The sequence below is a fragment of the Armigeres subalbatus genome, chromosome 3, assembly GCF_024139115.2.
Source record: "Armigeres subalbatus isolate Guangzhou_Male chromosome 3, GZ_Asu_2, whole genome shotgun sequence".
In the NCBI taxonomy this organism is placed as follows: domain Eukaryota; kingdom Metazoa; phylum Arthropoda; class Insecta; order Diptera; family Culicidae; genus Armigeres; species Armigeres subalbatus.
Genome location: NC_085141.1, coordinates 107,657,143 through 107,682,787, shown reverse-complemented (window position 1 = coordinate 107,682,787; position 25,645 = coordinate 107,657,143). Strand labels below are relative to the sequence as shown.

General features: G+C 39.5%; 2 protein-coding genes and 1 long non-coding RNA gene across 4 annotated transcripts in view; 2 read left to right on the top strand and 1 right to left on the bottom strand.

Annotated features, from left to right (window-relative positions):
* The first annotated feature begins 1,417 nt into the window (after positions 1-1,417).
* On the top strand, positions 1,418-6,295 carry LOC134227923 (uncharacterized). Of its 2 annotated transcripts, none has more exons than XR_009983791.1 (3): positions 1,418-1,742; positions 4,553-5,012; positions 5,080-6,295. It is a non-coding gene; the product is annotated as an uncharacterized LOC134227923 (long non-coding RNA). The 2 variants fall into 2 exon arrangements; XR_009983792.1 differs by lacking the exon at positions 1,418-1,742 and adding an exon at positions 3,664-4,044.
* Positions 6,296-7,695: 1,400 nt separating this feature from the next.
* On the bottom strand, positions 7,696-12,053 carry LOC134221352 (putative nuclease HARBI1). Its single transcript, XM_062700548.1, has 5 exons — positions 11,735-12,053; positions 11,447-11,586; positions 11,150-11,327; positions 10,352-10,948; positions 7,696-8,601 (listed from the first exon to the last, which is right to left on the bottom strand). Exons 1-5 carry the CDS (start codon positions 11,900-11,902, stop codon positions 8,539-8,541), a joined length of 1,146 nt encoding a protein of 381 aa, XP_062556532.1. The 5' UTR covers positions 11,903-12,053; the 3' UTR covers positions 7,696-8,538.
* Positions 12,054-18,257: 6,204 nt separating this feature from the next.
* LOC134226107 (uncharacterized) overlaps positions 18,258-25,645 on the top strand; it is a 206,215-nt gene continuing 198,827 nt past the window's right edge. Inside the window, exon 1 of the mRNA XM_062706661.1 lies at positions 18,258-19,285. The gene's annotated coding sequence lies outside the window, so the exon portion shown is untranslated. The remainder of the gene's footprint in view (positions 19,286-25,645) is intronic.

The window sequence follows — 25,645 nt, the reverse complement described above, 5'->3', positions numbered from 1 at the left end:
CATCGACATTATCTTCAAATCTGTAAGGATTCCCTTCAACCAGATGCCTTCAGAAACAGTCAGACTTAAAGCACCATATTCCGCTTCACTTGAAGACAAGGTCACTGTTTGTTGTTTTCTACTGGCCCTACAGTCCGCGTCGGCATATCCAATCTAAACTGCTGAGGACTTGTTACCCGCGTATATTGAAGTTTAAGATTTTTCGTGTCTTTCAAGTAACGAGCTATCCGCATGAGGGCTTGAAAATGTGAATCCCCAAGGGTTTGTTGATATCTCCCGAGGTATCCGACAGAATAACTGATGTCCAGTCTGACACACAACATTGTTCCCAGTAGCGCCCTGTATGGCTTAGTTGTTGAATTCTTGTCTTGTACGTTTAACTGACACCCTTTCTCCACTGGAGTCTTCGCAGGGTTACAATCTTGCAGTACGAACTTGACTAGAATGCGGTTGATACCAGTTTCATGCGAAAGATACAGTTTTCCTTCGGCTTTATCGTATTGGATCTTCATTTCCAGAAAGCAGTGTACATTACCAAAGTCAGCCATTTGAAATTTCAGTATCTTCTTAGCTTCCTGTACAGTATTGATTTCGTCTCCAAAAACTAAAACGTCATCGACATATATTACTAAGTAACTGTTGCTTTAATTGTTTGACTTGGTATACAGACAGTAATCATGTTTTGAGCGTGTAAATCCATTCGACAGCAGGGTTTCGTTGAGCTTGTTGTTCCAGCAACGAGGGCTTTGCTTCAATCCGTAAAGTGATTTTTTGAGCTTGCACACCTAGTTTGACGCTGCTCTTACGGCATCCGGCAAATAAACTGTTTCTTCAAGATCACCGTACAGAAAAGTGGTCTATCCATTTAGTTGTTGAATATGCATCTTCCGTTGAACAGCTACTGACAGGACGGTCCGAATCGTGGCCATTCTCGCTACTGGAGCATAGGTTTCACCATAATCCATTCTAGCCTTTTATTGAAATCCCTTAGCTACAAGACGGGCTTCATAGCGGACAGGGTTTCTATCTTCGTTTTCTTTGATGCGAAACACCCATTTCGTATAGAAAACCCGAAGCAACTACCGGGAGTCAGTTAGCAGACATGACCCCCCCCCCCCAAAACGGCGAGCCACCACGAATCTATAATGACGAGCTCACGAAAGACCGGCCAGGTCATCGAAGCATCCCAACGGAGGTCCATCTCCTGGAAATGTGCCAACTCTCATCCGGCGTACAAGGTCACCAAATGACACAAAATCTTTCAGCGGAGTGCTCAGCTGGCGGTAAAGCGCCGGAACTAACTTCCCGAATTACCCTAGACTGTCTCAAGGACCGGTCGGCGCAATGCAGGTCACAGTAAGTCAGCATATCTTCAATGGGCCCCAACGCGTCGTGTGGTCACCACAAACACTAATGTCGTTTTCGGTTTTAGACCTGGGTCAGGTCCGACCCCGACTCTGAATAACCGAACGAAAAACGAATCAGGGTAGAGTCAGTATGATGGTGTTAGTGAGAGCTCAGGCACTGTCATCCGTTTTGTTTTCACGCACTTTTATCAGCTGGCAGAAAAACTTCAAAGCTCCTCAAAGTAACATTTATTTTCTGTTTTAGGTGTTAACTGTTTTATTTTACAAAAATGGCAAATAATCAGCAAATCAATCTGTGTGATTACGAACTTGTAGTGAATGACGATGGCAATGTGGATTGCCGTGAAGGAATTGTGCCGCTCCGAAGCATTATCGGTACACTGATAAAAAAATACACGTTCGATTCATGTTTTTCGGAATATGGATATTTTCAATCAGCTGACACCATGAAGTCTAGTGTAATCCACATCGCTATGATGTTCTTGACATTCTTATTTCAAATGACAAAGTTAGTATCTGAATTCATTATTGATACACCACGATATGATATGCATATCCATGAATACCCATAACAAATACACGTTCGACTCATATGTTTCAAAATGTTGATATTTCATTCCAAGTTACACCATCAAGTCTAATGTATTTCACATCACTGCGATGTTCTTTACAAACTCAGTTCAAATGACAATGTTTATATAAAATTTCATACTTGATACACCACGATGTCATATGTTTATCTTAAATATGTTATGAATCAATTGAAACGAATTTAGGTAAGGATTCTGATGAGACTCCAATTGTCATCATTCCAATAAAATCGCACATGTTCATGCATGTTTCGAAAAGGTTGTAACAATTTTCAGCTATCAGCGATAGTGAACTATAGTTTTATATTAAATTCCACTTCAATAAAGAAGAAAAATACTATGTTTGAATATTATTTATGAAGAAATATATTCGTGTTCGTTCGTGTTTCTATAATGGTTATAAAGCGTTGGTGGAAGGAAGAGGCATTTCACTGTTCAGTGACCCAAAGGGCAGAAGACATTGCGGCATGTGTGGAATAAGCAACTTTGTACATAAATAGACGAAAAAAGAGAAGTTTACCAAATTTAAACTAAACTGCTGTCTTAGGTAAACATAAGTTAATGCCTACAAATCTATGTACAAAGAAGCTCTCGAAATCTTTTTATTCTATATACAAATTTAAAACTGTAAAAAATGTAGATATCTTGTTTTTTTTCTTTGAATAATTTGTTTTTATTTCATTTGATTCATTCGGAATGCGATTTCTATTATACGGTTGAAAACCAATAACAATACAGAAGTTAGTTGAATATTTTATTATTTTTTTATATACTTATATAAATATTTCAAAATTGAATTTTTTGCTCTGGGAAAACTGACCTGACCTGCTGTGGCTCCTCGTTGGTGTTGAAGCTAATCGGAGCATACTAACTTGGTGCATTTTCTTATTTATTGCATGTTTTCTTCCCACTGCTGCGGCATTTGTTTTTCATAAAAACAACGACGAATCCTCAGTATCGGTCCCTCGGAATATCCTTTGCGACGTACGTACTTCATGGCGGCTTCCTATTATTGGTAGGCATCAGCACCGAACCGATCACATTTTCCGGCAGCAATCCTTTGAATTTCCTGGCGATCTGTGTAGATGATGAGAATCTTATTTATTGGTTGCAGATTTCGGAAGATGAAAGCATTTACCTGTCCTAGAATAAACTCTTCGGCCTCAGTTCGTTAATGCTGGTTGGTGTGGTTCAGCATTTCTAAAAATAATGAATACAATCACCTACATTTTAATCAAACTTGTTCGAATTTTATTCTATCTGTTCGGAATGCGATTTCCGTCATAGTTTCGAAAACCAACGAGAGACGGTTTTTCTAATCAAGTATAGTTGAAGTTATGAAAACTGTTTTTCGAAATGGATTTCGATCCGCTGACGGAAATCGGATTCCGGACGGATAGGCAATCATCATTATCATTTAAATATGAAAGAAAACACGAAATTCACTTGTTATAACAAACGAAATTCAACACGAATACCTTTCGATATCACATATCAAACAAGTGACTCTGACAAGTCAAGCAACAGAATTCTATTTGTTTTACACGTTAATACCGTGTGGTTTGTTTATAAACAAATGCAGAGTTTCGAATGAGCGATGTCATATGTTTTACACGTGATATTGATTTGCTTTGACAACATGCGCAAATTCATGTGTAGAACACACGGTCCTCTCGTGTATTTTTTTTATAGTGTAATTATGCTATTCCGTTTTGTTAACGGGCAAAACTATTATGCTGATTTTAAGTGGTGTTCTAATTAACGGTGAATTTGTTACGGAAGATTTGAATTATGAATTATGGAACAGCTAACAAAAAATGGAAACACTTTGTGAAATATCCAATGAAAAACATATTAAGATCTATCAAGATGGGGGACCTTTTATTTTAAAACAAAGAATTGAATCACACAAAGAGTAGAATATTGTTTTTTGTTGCTGAGTGAAGGTGAAGCAGTGAAAAGAAGTTCAAATGGACTACATTGAATTGAAAATTGTCCGAAGTGCATAATCTGCCAGGGTGTTTAAAAATGAGGAACTATCAACGTACAAGTTGTATTTTCACGGCGAGATTTACTATTGCCTTGAAGTATGTAACAAACGCTATAAACGTGAGGCGGTCTAAATATTCAAATATGATGTGCTTCGAATGCTCACGGTGTTTTTTTTACGGTTTCATTTTATTGATAGCTGCACTGTACTAATGCAAGTTTTGTTATCGTGATTTTCTGTGACAAGGTGGTGCAGCTCAGCGCGGTTTGCCATTAGTTATCTCTTGTACTCTCCTTCTTAGCTTACGCAACGCTAATAGTGACGTCACTAGCGGCGGACTACTGATTTTCACCACCTTATCACAAAAAGTCAATCATTGATTAGCAGAAATCATCATTATCCATCAGTAATCGTAGTCGGTAAAAGCGGTAAAAGCCTAGCAGTGAAATGAGTGAAATTGTGATGAATTTTTGCTGTCCAATAAGCAGCTCGAAGTTATTCCCATCCCTCTCATGTCCGTTTGTTGACAAAAAAGAATGAGCAGGACGGGAACAACTTCGAGCTATTTCGAGCTGCTCATTGGACAGCGCTACTAGTGTATTCAGTTTCGTTTTCGAGGTTTTCGATTGGAGAGTTTACTGGTGGAACATCGACGAAAATCAATCCAGCCAAAAGCCCATTTGCACGGAAGCTGTTGTTGGCGTTCTCCTTAAAAAAAAACAGTGCAACGTTATCATCAGTATCTAATATTGGAACGATTGGAACATTCCCAAACAAGATGGATGCGATGAGCCTGAACATCGATGACATCAAAAAGAAAACCATCAGAAAGCGACTGGAACTGACTGGTGGTGGTCGGTGGAAAGAAAGCTACCTACAATCAAAGTGGGCCGCAAAGCAAACCCAGATCCGGAGTAATTGCAAGGAAGTATACCCGCGATGGTCCCAATGGTTGATATTGCGAGGAACTGTGGTAATGCCCGGCTGCGGTTGCTCAAACGAAAGGGAAAGATTCCGCCGAGGAATGGCATTCTGAAGAAAGAACCAGCAGCAAGAATTCCAGGGGTAAGTTTTTGTAGAAGTAGGGATTGAACAATTATAATGTTTACCAAAAATGTTTGAATTGTTTTAGGAAAAGTTTACCATGATGAAATGGATGTGTACTACAATTTGGATATGCGTCGCCTTATATGAGACCAATGAAGCGAACCATTCAAAATGAAATGTTTACAGTACCCAGTACAATGTCATCGTTGCCGACGTTCGGCCGTGATATTCGCAATTGGACACATCAGACATTATCGTGAAACAGTGATCCGTTCGATTGTTATGGATTGCATAATAGCCATCCGGCCTTGCCGACAATGTTCCACGGAACAACGACATTCCACCAAGACGTGAAATAACGCGGGTTCGGTCTTCTTTCCGGACCCGATGTACGCTGAAGACCGACTCCATCTTTCGTCTACGATGCGAGCCCGGCTGGAACGGGCACCAAGTCCTTCGCCAAAACCTAACGAATCGATGGGAACCTTCGCAGAAATAGCACCACCATATCAATTAAATTTCAGTATCAGTATATTCAATAATTTATAATTTATTAAACTGAGATCCACTACACTTTAATATTGCGTTTGTTTAGTTTTCTTGTTTTCTTCTGTTTCCGTATTTATTATTGCTTCTCATTTCACATATTTGTCATCATTTTATTAAAAAAATAGTATTGGTAATTAAAGGTTAAACATGGAACAAGTAAATGTAAGGAAAAAAATTGAACAATTAAGAAAAAACATCGTAGAAGAAAAGTAACGAAATTTAATGAAAAAAATGTTTAATTAGACAATAAAAATAAATAATCGAAAAAAAATAGTTACATTATTTTATAATTTTTTTGCCTTAGCCGTAGATACGCGGTTACAAAGCAAGTCCATGCTGAAGGTGGCTAGGTTCTTCTGGTTTTCTCGGCTTCCCTGGGGCATCAAAGGCTTAGCATGTTAACCTCATGATACGAATGCAAAAATGGTAAACTTGGCTTATCCCTATTCTGATTATCCCATTTATGATAAAACATATCCTGATGAAGAGTAACTTGATGCCAATTTCCACACATTCAAGTTTCTTTCTCACATTTAACACGATAATTATTTACATAAACTACGTAATCTGAAAAGGTTATTGAAAACATCGCAGGTAATAACTGTGGAAATGCTGGAAGAACACGAAGCTGCAGAGTGGCAATGTAATGCCAATAAGAAGTTTGTTTATTATTAAATTCTGGTATTCTAAGTATTCAAATGTAGAATTTGGAACTCAAAATTTTAATTGTTGAATTTGAAATCTGTAGGGAAAAAAATTTGAATGTTCAAATTTAAATTTAAAATTTTATTTTTCAAATTTTCATTTCTTTTAGTTTGTTTAATTTAAATTTCATTTTCCAACTTTTTAAATTTAATATTTGAATTGAAATTATAAGTTTATAATGAATTAAGAAATTTAAATTAAAAATGGTAATTTTCAAATAAAAAATCAAAGTTTATATATATTTTTTTTAATTTCTTAATTTTACATTTTATTATTTTCAAATTAAATTATCATTTTTTTTTTAATTCAGTATGAAGCCAAAATGATTCATTCTGTAAATTATACATTCATAATTCCAGACGGGACGATCGTTGAAGTCCAGTATGCGGAGGTAGCCGAATACTACCATTTACAAACGGTGCATCCACTTCCTGTTTTAGAGTCGTCTAGCTCTGCAGAACCCGGTACTGCGAGTTCCGTTTTGTCGAAAACGGTGGTTAACTGGAGCGATGAGCAGACGAACTTCATGTTGACGACATACAGGAAGTTTATGGCCAAGGTTGGTCCTATGCAGCCATTCAAGAATAAAAAGCAACTTTTTACGCAAATTAGCCAAGAAATGTTGCAAGTGCTCGGCGTTGAGTTCTCTCCGTCGCAGGTTGAAAACCGTTGGAAAAACGTGTTAAGACGAACCAAAATTGCTGCCAAAAATAACAGGACGTCCGGTAGCACAATCATTAAAACACCATTTGACGACGAGATGGCACAAATAACTGCGTTGGACGACTCCATCGAGCCGGAGATAATTATGACACCTACAACTATAAAAAGAAAGGCTCCGGTTTTACCTTCTTCCTCAAATGATTCTACCAATAAAAGGAAAAGATTGACAATTTCAGAAAGCACCGACGACGAGCCCCAACCATCGACATCTTCCGGTTCCACTACAGAAAACGTAGATATAGTGTCCCCACCGCCTTTTACTGAAAAACGGAAGAATAGTCGAGATATTCAGGCGAGCTTTTTGGATGCCTATCTGATGGAGTGTGAAAACCGTCAGATTCGTGCTGCGGAGAAGCAAAAACGACATGAGGAGAAATTGGAAAAACTTGAGAAATTGACTGAAGTGCTAACCACAATGGCCAATAATATGGCTCCCCGGTAAAATAATAGGAAACTAAAATAAAATCGACAATATATGAAAATATTATTAAAGTATTAAAATTACATAGAGGATGGAAGAATAGAAAGTGGGTAAAAATCGCCACTCTAAGCTCTTGTGGTACTCAAAAAATCTTTCGTATACAGCAAGATTGTCTCTCAGTCATCTATGGGGTCATCCACAAAGTACGTCACGCTTCTAGGGGGAGGGGGAAGGGTAAGAGGATTAATACAAAAAGTGTGACAAAGGAGGGAGGGGGGTCTAAAATTTTTGCGCAAATTTTTGCGTGACGTACTTTATGGTCTCCCCTATTTTGGGTCCAAAAATATGGATTATTCAAGTTTTTACATCTTAACGCGAAATAAATCAAAATCAAATTGATCGTTCATGTAACGGTCAATGGTAAATTCTCTAGTGTTACGTTTGTTTGTCTGTGCATTAGGTAAACATTAGATTTTTCAATAAAAAATTAATTCTAGATATAAAACCTCAACCTCCACTGAACCAACTTCTAATGAATATTACAAGAGTAATTTAGGTTGCATTAATGTGTTTATCAGTTTTATTACCGTTTGACATTATAAAGCACCTTCCCTCGTATTAATATACGAATCCAAGTAAAAATAAGAAGAAGACACGGCGGTGTTAATTTTTACAAATCCTACAACACAGCATAGGAAGATCATTTTTAAATGCTTATAATAAATTCTAGAAAAAATTTAATTAAAATCTAATTGATGTATGATCCTTATTTTTACTTGGATTCGTCTATAATGTGAAAATTTTGCTTACTGATGATACTATATTTTTTGGCGATCTAGCCCTACTTTCCCCTAACTAGTGAACAGACTCCAACTGCTGATTTCTAAACCGATATATCTTTGTTACATAGTCCAAGCTTTTCTAGCTGTAGATCATATTTAAATAAATTAAAATTAATTCAAATTCAAATTGTATTTTATTTAAATCAAAACTATCCCTAGAGACAATACAAATAAAAATTTAAGAAAATGAACGCTTTTATTTATAAAATTAAAGAAAATCAACACAACATCTTTTTATTGCATTATGTTGCTTATATTTGTCAAAATATGGTTTACGTCATATGGTCTTACGGATTAATATTTATTAAAAACTATCTGCAATACTATCTCTTTTAATTTCTACTAGCCGTCGAAGAGCAGCATTGCGCTGCCCATGATCACATAGTTGACGTATAAGCCAAAATGACCAAAACACATTTTTTTGCGGATATGGATTCTTCGTACGATTATACATATGCTCCATGAAAAAATATTCATGTTTTGTTCGGAAACATTCGAGTTATGGCGATAATTGTTTTTGGAAAAATGGTCATTTGATCGCATAAGTTGACGTACCTCCATTACCTGCTGCAATACGGAGCAAAAACCTGTCTCACATTTTTTTCGACATTCACAAGCCACTAATTAAGCACAACAGAGGTTTTCGTTTTACTTTGTCATATTTCAGGACTACTTTATGATTTGGGCGTCACTGATTTTGTAACCAAAAAATTAATATACAAATTCCTGCTAATGCAAGCATTTCTTGTGGAAAAAAGTTTTGATTTAAGACAATCGCGATCATTCAAAAGGAAGTTTAATATAAAAGAAGAATGAAAATCCATTAATTATGTAACGCAATGATTATCCATTTGTGTCACACTTTTTTAGAAGCATATCATAATTGTGTATGGGAAATCACACTTATCTAAATCCCCATTCCTCCTCTAAAATGTAGTAATTTAAGGATATTTTCTAAAAGTGCATATCAGAACCAAAATCTAGCTTTATTTTTTGCGTGGCAGGAGAGGTCTGCCATTGAGGACTTAATACATAAGAATTACTGCGTGTTAAATGGCTTTTTATTTGTACCTCAGCTTGATAATATTGGTATGTATATTTCAAGCACATTTACCGGGAAGGATCCTAATATATTCCACGGCTGTTATTTTAGTTTTTACAATTGCAATGCAATTCTTATTCATGTTTTTCATTACCTTACGCGGACAGAACTGAATTATAAAACATGATATGGAGGACTTTGATGTAAGATTCGAAAGAGCAGGCAAGAATATCAACAAAAAAATGCACCGAAGTGTTATTTAAGTGTTATGGATAAAAACAAACTAATAGCTCGAGATATTAATTACTTCTTCCAAGTACCACTGATAGCCTCATGATATTTCAGAGCAAATTTGGATATTTTCGTCTGATATTTTGTGCTTTGATATCCTACATATAAATCAGGCCGATATCTCATTTTGCAATCTAATCACGATTGATCTACTTCTAATCCTCGTCTACTCGAATATTTTAAAATAGGGATTGGAACCATGTTTGCTTTAAATTTGGTAGGAAAGAGGGCTTTGACCAACGGTAACTGCTTGTACACTTGTTACAGAACCATTCTAATGCTGTAATAGTGCAAAAATCCCCGTACGGTACTGATTAAACTCTTTGCAACACGAACTCTTCCACACATAATTTTATCTTTACCACATAATTTTAATTTTCACGGAAAGAGCTATCCGAAAAACCTTTCACGGAAACTCGAACTTTTCAAAAGATTTCCCTTCTTCAATCAATAAATCGTTGGAACTAACTACAATTATTCTTTAGCGCTATATAACCACACATAGTAACCTGGTTTTTACGCCATGTTATGGGAACAAACATTTCACAAAACGTTTGTTTGATCGCATAAACTGTCGTATGCATATTTTGACCACTCCAATCAAAGGAATAATAATTAATTCCCCGCGGCCTTCAAATAACTACTAATATTGTCCATTTAGACAGATTAGTTCATGTATTTTGTTGATTGATATGATGATTCGGGTAAAATTAATAAAAATGCGTTTTCCCAACATCGATGGTGCTGGTTGTTACGTCAACTATGAAATCATGGGCAGGCTGCGGATATCTGGATCGTTAGTTGTGACAGCATTCCTCTGCTCGTTATTATTGCTCTCATGCATTATAAGCTCCTCGTCAGTTTCAATGAGGTCATTAAGACTTATGCATATGTTGTGTAGCACGCAGCATGCCATAACAAACTTGCACATTCTCTCTATAGTAAAAAAATCAAGTCGCATCAACTGCCGGAATCGTGTCTTCAGTAGGCTAAAAGCGTTTTCTATGAGAACTCGTGTTTGTGAATGCTTTAGATTGTACTTTTGTTTTTTATGCGTCATTCGCCCATCATGTCTATATGGAGTTAAGAGGTATTCCCGTAGAGGATAAGCCGCATCACCAAGCAGGTGATACCTCTGGTTACATATAATCGCCAAATTTTCGCTTAACGGTGATAAGGAAAATATTCTCGAATCATGAATTTTGCTTGGTGATCCAACACAAACATCCAAAAACCTTTTTTTTGAATCACAAACACCTTGGAGTGTAATAGATACCATGTCGTGTCTGTTGATGTAAGTGGATCTAATTTTCTTGGCCGGCTTTCGGATTGAGATGTAAGATCCATCAATACAACCAATCACATTTTCAAATTTTGAAACCTTTGAAGCATAAGAAAGAATAATTTACAATTATTATGACGAGTTAATTCCACCACTTTGTAACTTTACAGAAACGTATTTTGTACTTAGTTTCGACAATGGGTGTGTCGTACGAAACACTGGAGACTACCTTACTGTTGAGATTGAAATAAATACCTATTAAGTTACAAAGTGATGAATTAAATGGAATAATATACTGACCTTTTGAAAGTCCGATGCCACTTGTTGTTTCTCCTCCTCACTGTCCGGAAATTTAATTATTTGTTTGGATATATCATAAAAGAAATCCAAAACAGAGTTCAAATGGCTAAAAACAGTGGATTCTGCCATGTTGAACAGATTGCACACTTCTCTGTAAGAATCCTTGTTCGCACAAAACCTGAAAAAAGTAACATTAACAACATTAACAAATAATTCATCTGATACTTTTAAATGTAGATAATAAATTATTTACGAGCTAAGACATAATAAAATAGAAGAAGGTAAAAAACAACTTACCATATGAATGCAAGAATTTGATTTTTTGGAGCTATTCCTTTCCTGCCTTTCCCTTCATTGATACAGCCGTACGTCGATGACTCGTATCTTTCTATTAGATACATTGCTGTGCTTCTTTGTAATCTGAATTGTTCACGAAACTTCAACATGGAATACAGTAATAATAATATCGTTGGTCATTTTGGTTTAGATTATTTCATAGCGTAACGGTATTCCCGGTACGCTATTTATTTATATATCAAAAGAATATTTTCAAGTAAAACGTAATAGTGAAAATAAAACACCTACTTGCTTGTCACTGTATTTATCGATCACATTTTCAACAAAAATTTCAACCCTGATTTTGTGTGTAGTGGATGTTCCTTCTGAAGAATTCAAAGCGGTGAACAATATTTCGGTATCTGAGTCCGATTCACCAGAGGAACTTGAAGACAGCAAACAATCAAAATAATCCATTTTCCGTGAAAGACAGCAACAAAATTGATAAATTAATTTATCAAACAAAACACAAACAGACGATTTCTACGATTTCACCAAATACCTTGTCTTTGCGTTTTACGTTTTCAATTTCTTTCAGCGTAAACATAAACACCAGTTTGACAGTTCGTGTTCGAATGTATTGGTGAACCTAGGTTGGATCTCGATAAATCGGCAGAGCGAACCTCATTCATTTTGGGTCGGATCTGAACCTGAAACGAATAACCGAACGTTTTGACAGCTGTTAGAGCGGATCCAGTGCAGAACTAGGTCCGACCCAGCAATAACCGAAAACGACATAACATTAACCACTAACACCTAATGGAAATGAAATGAAAAAAACATAGCTTTAACTAAAATTCAATCTGTTTTCTAATTTAATCACTCGCTATCCTTATGCAGTGCATGTAATTGCGGCGATACGGATTGTCTTGTCCTCCTCTGTTGTCCTCTATCGTGTTGTCCTATTGTCCTGAAAGTCTCAGAGCTTAGAGAGCTGGTTAGGGACGTGCGGACGTCCACTGCCCAGACGTTTGCAAATCCATCAATCGCGTAGAGAACATCGAGTTCATAGAAATGGCCTCTTAGCGGGCGCATTGCAATCACCGAGCTATCGTGCTTTAAAACTTGTGGTCCAAAACTCACCATCACACCAGCCTTGGTCATACGCTTCACCGATAGCAAGTTTGCACGTAGATTCGGCACAAACAGCACATCGTAAATGGCCATAGTTACACCTTGATGGTTGACACCGCAAATAGTACCTTTATACCATGCGGTCATTGACTGGTCATTCTTCGTCACACCAATAAGGACAGGTTGCTCCAGTTTCTCTACTAACTTGGATACTTTCTTCTCATTTACTAGATGGTGACTCGCCCCGGAATCTAGCTTGAATGTTATCATACTACGCTGCCGTAATCTGAAAAAGTGACGCATACGCCATTTTCCAAAAATGGTGTTAACGAGTGCTACTCATCGAGCTCTTTAACAGAAAAATGAAAAAAATGCATGTTGTAAAATGGCTGTTACGTCACTTTTCCAGATTACGACAGTACGGGTATCCTTTGTTGTTTTACTTCCAACCATGAATGTAGCGGTTTTTTTAAACTAATTTTATTTGCTAATTGTCTACAAGAATTCATCTCTTGGACTAGGTGTTCCGTGTTTTCCTAACCCTATCATCCTTATTTGCTATGTTACATTTTTAGTTATTATTAATAAATTTTAATTGCCTCTGGCAGTTAGGATTTTTGCTCTGGTTAAATCGAACCATGTAGGAATTACAATGTTTTCAACTTGAACTAAACTTAACCTAATTTATACTAAGGGTGCAAGGAGCTAATCGTTGCAATAGAAGATTGCAACGATTTTTGTCTAAAATTGGAATTTATTTTGTTAGACATTTGTTGCAATGTCTCAATATGAAATTCTATGAAGTTCATTGGTACTATACTGTCGCTAACCGGAAGTCGAGCACATCTGTATATGGGCCTCCATATACAGATGTGCTCGACTTGCGGTTAGCGGCAGTATACCACGGAGGCAACTTCAGAATCATTTTCAAAATTTTATTTTGAATCCTCTGAATACACTTAATAATTAATAATATCTAGTTAATATATTTGTTACACTTGGCTTGAATGCCTTTTTTTATTCTTTATTAATGTGTTTTTTTTAATCCATAGATTAAGTTCAACACCGTGGCTTGAATGGCTTCAATGTGACTTTTAAAAGGTAGTTTTTGATCTAGCAGAAGTCCTAAATATTTAGCTTCGCTAGACCAATTAATTGGAACCCCATTCATAGTGACAATATGTCTGCTAGAAGGTTTCAAATATGAAGCTCTCGGCTTATGAGGAAAAATTATAAGCTGAGTTTTGGAATCATTCGAGGAAATTTTGCATTTTCGCAAGTAAGTGCAGAAAATATCCAAACTTTTTTGCAATCTACTACAAATGATACGAAGGCTTCGCCCTTTGGCGGAAAGGCCCGTGTCATCTGCAAACAAAGATTTTTGACACCCTGTTGGTAAATCAGGTAAGTCAGAAGTAAAAATGTAATACAATATGGGCCCCAGTATGCTGCCTTAGGGAACGCCAGATCTTACAGGTAATCTATTAGATTTGGAATTCTGATAGTTTACCTGCAGTGAGCGATCTGATAAATAATTTTTGATCAGTTTAATGATGTACAGAGGAAAATTAAAATTCATCAATTTTACAATCAAACCTTCATGCCAAACACTGTCAAATGCTTTCTCGATATCAAGAAGAGCAACTCTAGTCGAATATTCTTCAGATTTGTTGAGCCGCATTAAATTCGTTACTTAATAACTGATGGGTGGTAGAATGTCCATGGTGAAAACCAAATTGCTGATCAGCAAAAATAGAATTGTCATTAATATGAACCATCATTCTATTTAAAATAATCTTTTCGAACAGTTTGCTTAACGAGGAAAGCAAACTGATTGGACGATAACTAGAAGCCTCAGCTGGATTATTGTCCGGCGTCAAAATTGGAACAACTTTGGCGTTTTTCCATTTATCTGGAAAGTATGCCAATTGAAAACATTTGTTAAATATATTAACCAAAAAGGATAAAGAGCTCTCAGGAAGTTCTTTGATAAGTATGTAGAAAATACCATCATCACCCGGGGCTTTCATATTTTTAAATTTTCTGGTAATAGATCTAACTTTATCCAAATTAGTTCCCAACGAACGGTCAAAACATTTTCTTGAGAATGTCTTCGAAGCTCGGTGTAACCTGATCCTCAATTGGACTAGTGAGACCTAGACTAAAATTATGGGCACTCTCAGACTGCTGAGCAAGTTTTTGAGCCTTTTCACCATTTGTTAATAAAAATTTATTTCCCTCTTTAAGCGCTGGAATTATCTTTTGAGGGTTTTGAACTGGGATCCAACTTCGAGACATTATTCTCAAAGTTGGTATTTCTCAGAATAGCGAAACGTTTTTTATTTCATTTCGCAAATCTTGCCAAATAACTTTCAACGCCGGATGCCGAGTTCTTTGGTATTGCCTTCGCCTCACATTTTTAAGACGGATCGGTAGCTGAAGATCGTCATCAATAATAATGAAGTTTAATTTCATATTTAGGAATTGCAATGTCTCTGGCTTCGACAATTAAATTTGTCAAAGATTCGAGAGCATTATCAATATCACTTTTGGTGTCGAGAGGAATATCAATATCAAAATTTCTTTCGATATGCGTTTTATATAAATTCCAATCAGCTCTATGATAATTAAAAGTAGAGTTGTATGTGAGATTTCAAACGTCACAGGAAGGTGATCAGAGTCAAAGTCAGCATGAGTTACCAATTGGCCACACAGCTGACTTGAATCCGTTAAAACTAAATCAATTGTAGAAGGATTTCGACTGGAAGAAAAACAAGTTGGTCCATTGGGATATTGAATAGTATAACCATTGGAATTGCTATGAGCATTTTTCCATGAACGGTGTTTGGCATTGAAGTCACCAATTATGGAAAATTTGAATTTGTTGCGAGTTTGAATTTGAAGATCAGCTCTCAACAAGTTATTTTGCTGCCCATTGCATTGGAAAGGCAAGTAGGCAGCAATAAAAGAGAGTTGTCCGAAATTTGTTTCAACAGAAACTCCCAAGGTTTCAAAAACTTTGGTTTGAAACGAAGAATATTATTTATGTCTGATACGTCTATTAATGACAATGACGACCCCACCACAGGCGCTGTCAAGATGATCATTTCGGTAAATAAAATGCAATTGTTCTGTTAGAAAATCAATTACTTGAATCGTCAGAACGACGGTTATTTTCCGTTGACGAATGGGTATAAAAATCATTCATCGTCGGTAAACACATTTAAATTTATTGGAATCTTTTCTCACAGGACAGGCGTCCAGGCGTCCATGTGGCAATGTTTAGTTCCGTGACCCCACTTTTGCCACTTACGGCACTGAGTGGGGTTTTGGAAATTTACCCCAGGCCTGCGGAAATGTTCCCATGTAACACGGACATGGGACATGATACAGGCCTTTTCCAAACTTTTCATATTATTTAGTTCACTTTTGTTAAAGTGAACTAAATAAAATTCTTGTGAAATACCCCTCTGGGAAGTACCAGAGCGAGATTTTTTTTTCATCTTAATTACTTGGACCGGTGAAAATCCAAATGATTGAAAAATTTCAATTTTAATCTCGTCTCGTTTATCATCACTGGGGAGACCTTTCAAGACGACTTTGAACAATCGCTCAGTTTTGTCGTCGTATGTGAAGAATTTGCGGCGCTTCTCAGTTAAATACCGAAGAAGACGTTTGCGATCGTCAAAGGATCCCGGCAAAACGCGGCAGTCACCCTTCCTGGCAATCTGGAATGAAACCTTGATCCCCTGAAGGTTACTCAAAATCTCATTCCTAGAGACGTGACCTTCTAAAAGGTTTTTTCCCAGAACGGTTTCCCTGCAGGATTACCACCGCTTGTCGGAATTTTACTTCCGCAAACGGGTCCAACGTAAAACGAAGGCGCGAGTCCTCGCAAAGATCGTAACAGGATCAGTAAGTACAAATAACGCTGTTGACATTAAAATAGCGTCGGGTAGTATTAAAAATTTCCTTCCGCAAAGAGAGAAAAGAACCGCACAGCACGATGCGGTCTGAGATTTCGAGATTTGATTTGTTCATATGCATGGCACATCAAACAGAAGACTTCAACGACAGAAGTAACGAACTCTTTCAGCCATATTTACCTCCTAACCTAATGAACATCTCAAGGCAAGTCTGAAAATCTCATGATCTCCCAATCAAAACACACCAACCCCATCCGGGGATCCCGGCCAAGCAACTCTCGCCCTGTTCAACTGCGATCAGCCTCACGATCTCGATTCTCACACCGAAGCCGAAAAAACATCATTCCTCGGACTGAAAACTTAGAATTCGTGAGCTCATTCCGGCAGCGAGCGTGTGTAATTTAAACTACATCTTTTGGAAAAGTGTTTTCTTACTCTTCCGAAGCGGACCTCTATGCAGATCAACCTGTACCGGAGATGGCTTCATCAATGACGACGGCGGGCTTAATAGGTCTCGAAGCTACACAGCTGTTGATCTCGGCGTGTGCGCGCTGCTTGCCACGATCATGAATCAAATTTCGTGATCTACCGGCAGAGCAGCAGCAGCAGCGCCGGCACGCGTGAGTTTTAGAATTATTGTTCGTGGGTGGCGACGACGGATGCTGCTAAGGTGGTGACGTGATGAACGTTCACAGGTTAGGAAGCGGGCTTGCGAGAAGTTAATTTGGATTGTAAAGATTGAAACAGTAAACATTTCACCCATTTCCGATTCCCTTGTTCCAATTTTGTAAAATTTCAAAACCAGTAGCAACTAAAATGTGACATTTTTTTCATGGGTGATAGAAACTTCAGTATCACATATGTGCAGCTCGGGTTCAATTAAAAAATCTGGTAATGAATAGCAAGACATTCCAGTTTGCGCGCCAAATAAATAATTCTCGTTTCGTACTTACCGAAATTATCTAGTGGCCAAATAGGTTATTGATTGAAATATGCTAATTTAAGAAATTCGCATATAGACGAATTTTTGACACCAAATTATTTAGTTATCCAATATATTGAACCACATATTAATTTATTAGACTGACATTGTTTACAACGTTCGAGCGCTCGCGAATTTTTGAATCGTCTAACCAAAGCATTAGAGCTGAAGTCTCTCAAACGGCGCGGAGGCAGTATCTAGGATCATGTATTAAGCATCACAAACGAATTTCTCTCTATCAACCCTGCGATTATAGCAAAACATATGAAAACATCATTGTTGGGAATTTTGACTTTGTCATGGGAAAAACCCATGACTGCGCACAGTTCCGTGTTCCGGCATTTGAAGTCAAAGATGCAACATGGATGAATTCCCAAATCCGGTAAAGAACACCCCTCCTAGAATCGATCGGTTGATTGATCGGAGCAAATTTCCCACAGTTCAGTGTGAGCGATTCGCTGAAGCGTAAATCACCGCGCCCTCGTGAGTGACCAAAAGCGGCGATCCCACTGGACAAAGCGAGATCACAGCAGAGCGCACCGCAGTCGGTTGCTGATCTCGCTTCAACCGCCGAGTCGCGGTTGGGTTCTATCCACCCGGTCGCGATCAGCCGTTTGTTTCGCTTTTTCGGCCATTCGGTGCCGCGGTGTGTGAGCAGCACAACCGGTTTCGCCGCCTCGAGAGATCGCGCTCCCGTGTCGTGCCGTGTGTGCGGCTGGATCCCGGCGCAAGAGCTGCCAGCACGTTGCACTGGCCACTCGCGATCAGTACTCGTTGGGATCGTCTCGCGGTACGTTGCGTTCGGGTTTTCACGCTTGCCGCGTTTGTTGATCGTGTGCGCTTGGTGTTATATTGATCTTGGATCAGCGGATACAGCTTGAGGGAAAGGGAACTCCCATCCGTACGAGGACGACGACGGGTTTTGTGTGGCTTACCGGCAGTGGAGTGATTGTGTGGCGGTAAATTTGAAACTTCGTACAATCTTGGATTACATTGAAACGAATATTATTCGCTTATTTTGGTGATTTAACCTTTGAACTTATAAGACGGATTAAATTTCGAACCGCAACTTGTGAAACGCTGAAAACTTTGTCCGCGATTTTGAATATTCACGTGAGAATCCGATAAAAAGTTTTTTTCTGTCGATTGAAGAAAGATCAATGCGAATAGTTCAAGATTGAAAAAGATCAGTGATCGATGATCTAGATTCAGTGCGATATTTAGAGGCTACAAGAGATAGTGCTCGTACACACGTACGTGGATGCAACAAAGCCAGTGTTCTGATTTTCCGGATGCCCCGTATTGTTGACCTGGGTGATTAGCAGGTCTGATCCGGCAGAAGAGACCCAGCCCAGCAAAGTGTTAGTTCAGTTAGTGCTTCAGTACAAATGTGTCAAAAAATAAGAAGATATGCGCCCGGAGCTTGGGGATCGATCGAGCAAAACAAATAGAAGAGGTGTGCTTCTTGGTTTGGGCTTTGTTTTCTTCCTGAAACGAATGTGTGGTTGTTTACCCGCGAGGAGCCGCGAAGATTTGTTAATGATGTGTGTTCGGAACAGAAATCGGTAGCTGCTTGCTGAACTAGATGGTACGTGCTCGGACCGGTGTTTGAAAGCTCGGCGCTTGGGGTGATGGATATGTTCCAGTTCCAGCAGACCTGTGGCCAGTACCGATTCGTGGAACTTGGCAAAAGTGGATGACACGGTAGTAACTTTGATTAGTGCAGAACTGGCTAATGAACGGAAATGCTCGGTGCAAATTGGAGCTCGCAAAGATCAGTGACTGTGAATGATTGGAAAGTTCTGAAATAAGTGCAAGGTAATTTTTTAAGGCATCGTTGGATGTAGTGTCCACTATTTTTTTTGTTGAGCAAACATAATTGGGTAAACAGTTATCAATACCAAACACCAGTGGAACATTTCCAGATCGTGTATGTGTGCGGATCATATTTGAACAGCAGGACTTCGGTGCTATGATCATCTTGTTTGATCACCTGTTTCACAGTAGATTAAGATATCAGGCCACTGGAAAATGTATCATGCTATTATTTACGGAAACGTGACATCTGTCTGGGAGCCTTCTGTAGATCCGTGATAAGATGCACGGATACAAAACAGACCAAATTGAAGTTGAGTGGGTTCGAGTTCTGCTTCGATTATGGACATTTTCGAAACATGAACATAAATGGTAGCTTGGCTTAGGAATTTTACATTTCAATGACTATGCATTGCAAGTGTTCAAGAACTTTTAAGCTATGGTTCTAATTGGATTATGCAATGTCAATGAAGAATACATCTATGTGATTATATGATCAAAAAATTACTACGCAAATTGTGTAGAACCAAAAAGTTTGTTCAAATTGACACAATACTATTGGAATACAAACTAATGTGCTACCGAACATACAATCCGAATTATGAACCTTATGTGAATTTGGGTCATATTGCTGTGCAATTGCTTCCGTCTTTTCACATCAAGTATTCTTGCGTGCGAGGTTGCGTAATTTTTCAGTGAAGATTCTCTATTGTAAATTTATAAATGTTCTGCATCATTTTTAAATTAAAGAAACAGTTGTACCATCAATGCAGCATCGTTTTTGTCGCTGGATTAGCAAACATCATGGCTTTGGGATCTTGGTTTAAAAATTCATTAAAGAGTTATTGCGTTTTCCGAGAATTTCTCAAGCCAAAAAAATAGTTTCAAGACACGTTTGTGATGTTGCGCTGAGACAAACTTATTTACTGATGAGCTACAAAAAAAAAGCGTTTCCAAATTTGTGAACAAACATGTTCACGATGTATTTTTAGTCACAGTTCCCGGAGCAACCTTCACATTATCTGGAATGTTTTGGAAAACGGAACGTGACTGGTGTTCCCGAATCCATGAATTAAATCACGGTGTATTTTTGTTTGTTCACGAATTTGGTAACGCTTTTTTTGCGTGTACAGTTTCACATTTGCCGAATGTGATATTTCACTTCACTGGACTTCCACTGGATTTTGTATTTTCCACTGAATATTAAAGCCTGTCCACGTTAAATTTCGGACACTTAGATAATGCCCAAATGATTTGTTGCCATTTCATCAATTTGGATGAGTGCTGAAATATGCTGAAAGCATCACATAAAGTGTAGAGATTCATCTGTTATGAAAATGGATCGTGTAAGTGGTTTGTGTTTTTTTAAATTCGCTTTGGAAGATGGGTGTCCGAGATTTAACGTGGACAGGCTTTACCTACGCTCTTCCGGCATGCAAACAACGTGTCCAGCCTACTGTAATGTGCCGTGTTCTTCCAGCTTTACAATATACATCTCTTTATTCACCTGGCACAACTCTCGATTCACGTCGTCACTAAATGCCGTTCTCCTATTTACTGTCGAGTATTGTTCACTGCACCTTATACTCAAGTAGAGACGCTTTCGCACAGTCTGCGAATTCCTAACATATATAAGTATATTTTAAAAAACTGTAACAAAACCAATTCTTCAGTTGTCAAAAAAGGTCAAAGATGGGACTAGAAGCCTGTCCTTTCTCCACAAAATGTTATCAGCAGGAAGCTACCGTATTAAAATCAATAGAATAAATATTTTTTCAAATATATATGTTATTGGGGTAGGGGCAATGTCACACCAATTCTCGGGAGCAAACACCGGTTTCGATCGGGTGAGCTTCAAGCTACAAATTCGCTTTTATTATTAAGGGTCTGATTTGTTATAGAATTAACGTCTACTTACGATTTTAGTGTACCTTGCTATGGTTTGTGAGAGAAATCGTATCAGAGCCCGTTGATTGATAGTCGATTAAGGTGAAGGTGGGTTGAGTACCAAAACAACGCTTTGAAAGTATTGGTACAATACAAACTGTCATATACTGTAGTAGTATTGGTGTCGTATTTATGAAAAAACAATTAATATTAGTAGGGTGGTTCAAAAAACGACCCAGCTCCACCACGCGCACTTGATTCTGTCCCATGCTCCGATTGTCCTCCAAAAGCCGATTTGAACAAAAACTGATTGAGAACAAGCCGATTTAAGTTTGTATGAAAACTATTATAGGAAACTAAACCATTCATTACACTGGCTACAGCTCCTCCCCTCCAAACGCTGGCAAAAAGAGAACCCACATAGCTGAAAGCAACATTCCAGAGACTTCACTCAACGCACCTTAGGAAAGATCCGTTGAAATAGCATTTTATACTCCGCTCACCCCCATGTCACACTTTTTGTATGAAGTATCTGCTCCTGGTGAGATAGATATGTATCACAGAAAAAATCTGGCTATTTTGTTAAATTACTCAAACTCAATGTCAGCGGAACGGAAACGGCAAATTTGACGGAAAATATATGGGCCAACTGTCAAATTTGCCGTTTCCGTTTCTGTTCCGCCGACATTGTATTTGGGGCTTTATTATCATGCTAAAGATTTGCAACCTCGATTAAAATCGACTCCCAACTATTGGAACGTCCATTTAATATGCATTGTCTAAGGAGTTAAAGCTCTTGAATTTCATCCAGTCATATGGTCTTCCCCTCACTAGCGCCCAATCACGGAGTGCCACAATCAGAATAATGTAAAATTCATCCTCGCCATATCAACTGCCATACAAACCTGAAACGACCTGAGCACAGTAAGCCCCTATTCAAACCAACCGAAACCAGCGAACCACACCCAAAATATGAAACATAATCGACTGAGCGCGGAGGAGCAAAATCAATTTTGAGCCACCCTGTTTATTAGTTTGCTGCTATCGGTACCGGTGTTTACATTCGCTCCGCGATCAGTTTTTAGTCGTTTTTTCGAACAAAAATAGCAGTTTATATTAAGTTTTCGCGTCAAACAAGTGACTGATTTCATAAAGTGATGTTTCATTTGCATTCCATCAACATTTCGGGGTGCTCATGTGCGGAGAAGTGTGTAAAAAAATGTTTTTTTCAATGCCCTTTGAGAAGAAGTGGAGTGCTGTGATAAACCAAAAAAACCGCGGACGGTAGTTATATTGGCACGAAACTGCTGGTTTAGGCTATATTTCGAGCCGAAATGCATAGGACTTTTTGAAAAAACATGTTAATTATCACGGGAAGTACATAAATATACCGTGAACAGGTTAGTAATCTGAATATTAAACTTTTGTTCGATGCTGTTCGATGCATTCGAATGTTGGTGGGAGAGGAGTGCGGGAGGTGTGGGGTTGACCCGTGGAAGGTCCGGTGCCATATTGACTGCCATCGTGGTACTCTTCCAACTATGTCCTTAATAATAGCTATAGTATTACAAATTCATATGTAGTTCAATTTGACATTAGGATCATATTAGTTGAATTTAGTATTTTACTCACGTTTAGACCGATTATTCAATCACTAACTGTAGTGTCTCTAGTTAGGTAGATTAGAATTCTTCTATATATCAAGAATATTCGCAATAGGGAATTGAAAAATAACAATTTAGTATAGCACTATCCGATTGGGTGAGGTTGCTGCACACTGATGACTTGCATATATTTCCACATCTGTCCAGTGACATTGACAGTTTCGCGTCGCTGCCTGTGTGGGCACTTCAAATACGACACGTTGTAGATGTGTTGGTTTCACAGCGGTTGTCGATGTTGTGGCTGGAAGTGTTGCCGGTACAATATATGTTGTAACCGTTCGCGAATTGGTTTCGAGGTGATTTTCAAACACGGTGGCTTAAGCGCCACTCTCGAAGAGAGACCACCGGTCGTGTTCCCTATTTGCCCGACTTTTACAGACCCTTTACCTCTGGGGACTCTCGAACGGTCGCTGGCTCCAAAATTACTTACGCTTAATATTCTTTCCCCACTTCCCACCTACCTGAACTCGCTCAACCCACTGAAAAAGAACGGAAAGCAACTTTCGAAGACAACTTTAAACTGTAGCCACGGCAAACGCAATGGGAGTGAATTTTCCCAGCCCGGGAAACGCAATACAACTAAAACTCAAGCTAACTTCTTCTTCAAATTACTTAACTGCATTTATTCTCTAATTCGGGTTGGACGTATCGGTACGGAATGGAAAAAGAGAGCTAATCATGGCCATGAAAATACAAGCTCACATACCTGCGCAGGGTTTTGCTTCTCGATGCACTGATGCGAATACTCCGCCGGGAAGATGGCGACGATGTCCTCCGACCAGGATTGGCTTTGCCGCAGATGCTGCAGATTGGCGCGTAGCGATGGAGGTCGAGCTCGAGCGATATGGCCGAAACTAAAGATGCGGAGGGAGTGGCGGCTGGACGGAAGGCTTCCGATTTCGGAATCGAGAGTGGTCCGGAATAACCGTTCCCTCAAGCTAGTAGCTTCCTTTCCCTAACGACCCGGCTTCGCGTACCTTTCCGGTTCACCGAGCGAGGACTAAAAGGAAGACTACTAACCGTCGGTTCGGGTTCGGTCCAGCGTACGATTAATGACGACGTACGGGGACCGCACTCTCGGGACTGATCCACGGGAATTGGCTTGGGGATCTTACCTTCGACGGTTGATTGGCAACCGCCGAGTTTTCGCTTTTAGACGAGCGACTTCACTCCTCCTCCGTTTAACTACCTTTACAGGCGGGCCTTAACGCACGCTCGAGCTCTCGATGTCCGTTGGACGAAATGGCGGGCCCTGTAGACGCCACACGTATCGCTAACATCTCTCTCATCCAGTCAGTCATTCCAGTTCGAGACAGCAACACGTACGGACGTGTTTTTTGCTCGCGCATTTTTTCGAAGTGTTTTTTCTCGTTCTTTCGCTGTTTACGTTTTCGCTTGTCGCGTTGGCGTTATTTTCTCCCGGACCCGTCATGGGAGACTCGGTGGCCGATTCGGTCGCTGGAAAAGTGCCTAAGCGCACTGCTCTTGGAGGCGCGGGTAACCCCTCCAAGCAGCTTTTGCAAAGCAACGTGTTCTCGCCGTTGCCGCTTGATGACGCCGGCAATCCGCCGAAAAAGAGGAAGAAGCAGCAATCGCAGCTGCCGCAGGTGCAACCGAAGCGGAAGGAGAAGTGCCCGCCCGTGTTTGTGAAGGGCGATCCGCCGGATTTACGCCCAAAAATTCGCCAGCTGATCGCTAAGGGGCTGAAATGTACTTTTCGGCTCTGCAGCGAGGGCGTGAAAGTGATGCCGGCCAACAGGGACCATCATCAATCCGTCGTGGAGTTCCTCGAGGTCCACAAGTATGAGTACTACACTCATGACCACCCCGGCACGAAGCCGCTCAAGGCTTTGCTGCGAGGACTTCACGACATGAAGGAGGAAGAGCTCCAAGCAGAGCTTGAAAGTTGCGGACTGAAGCCAGTAGCCGTCCACAAGATCGCTCGTCACGACAAGGCGAGGAAATATCGCGACCAGCTTTACCTGATCCATCTGGAGCACGGCTCCACTACCTGGAAGGACCTGAAGCTGGTTGGCGTTATAAATTACACCGTCGTTGACTGGGAGCGATATCGGCCAGTGCACCGCGATGTCACGCAATGCACCAACTGCTTCAATTTCGGGCACGGCACCAGAAACTGCCGCATGAAGCCGCGCTGCAACAAGTGTGGCGAACCCCATCCGACTGACGAGTGCGACAAAATGGAGGTGGCCGATCCCAAGTGCGTCAACTGTGGCGACAAACATCGGGCCACCACAAAGGGCTGCCCAAAGCGAGCCGAGTTCCTGGAAATCCGGAAGAAGGCTTCCACCAGGACCATTCCGAAGAAAAACCGTGTTCCTGTAATCAACGAGGTGAACTTTCCAGCTAGAGGTGTGCGCCGCCGCGCCACGCCGCCGCGCCACGCCGCCGCCGCCGACAGTTTTTGGCACGCCGCCGCCGCCGGCATTTTTGCATCGGCGCGCCGCCGTTTAAAATTTTGGCACGCCGCTGATCTATATTTTTCCACGCCGATTCAAATTTGGAGAAGTCCGCAGAATTTTCCGTGGAAGTTTCGAAGATTCAGTCGAATTTCCGTAGAATTTCCCGAATGATCCCCACATCATCACGTTGGAACCCTAGAGAATTTTTCGTGAAAATACCAATGATTTCCTTGAGAATTACCGTTGAAATTCCGAAAACATCTCCGTAAAAACTTAGAAAAACTGTGAGTGGAAATTCCGAAGAACTTCTCGCTGAAATAGAATTTTTGTCGTTTGGCAGAAAGCAATTTGGCCGAAAGCCACAAGGCCGAATATGTAGTTTGACCAAG

Coding starts and splice junctions, on each gene's coding strand:
- LOC134221352 (XM_062700548.1), bottom strand. CDS start 11,902: ATGGATTATTTTGATTGTTTGCTGTCTTCAAGTTCCTCTGGTGAATCG. Junction 11,587..11,734: donor ATAAATACAGTGACAAGCAA/GTAGGTGTTTTA, acceptor TCCATGTTGAAG/TTTCGTGAACAATTCAGATT. Junction 11,328..11,446: donor CAAATTCTTGCATTCATATG/GTAAGTTGTTTT, acceptor TACTTTTTTCAG/GTTTTGTGCGAACAAGGATT.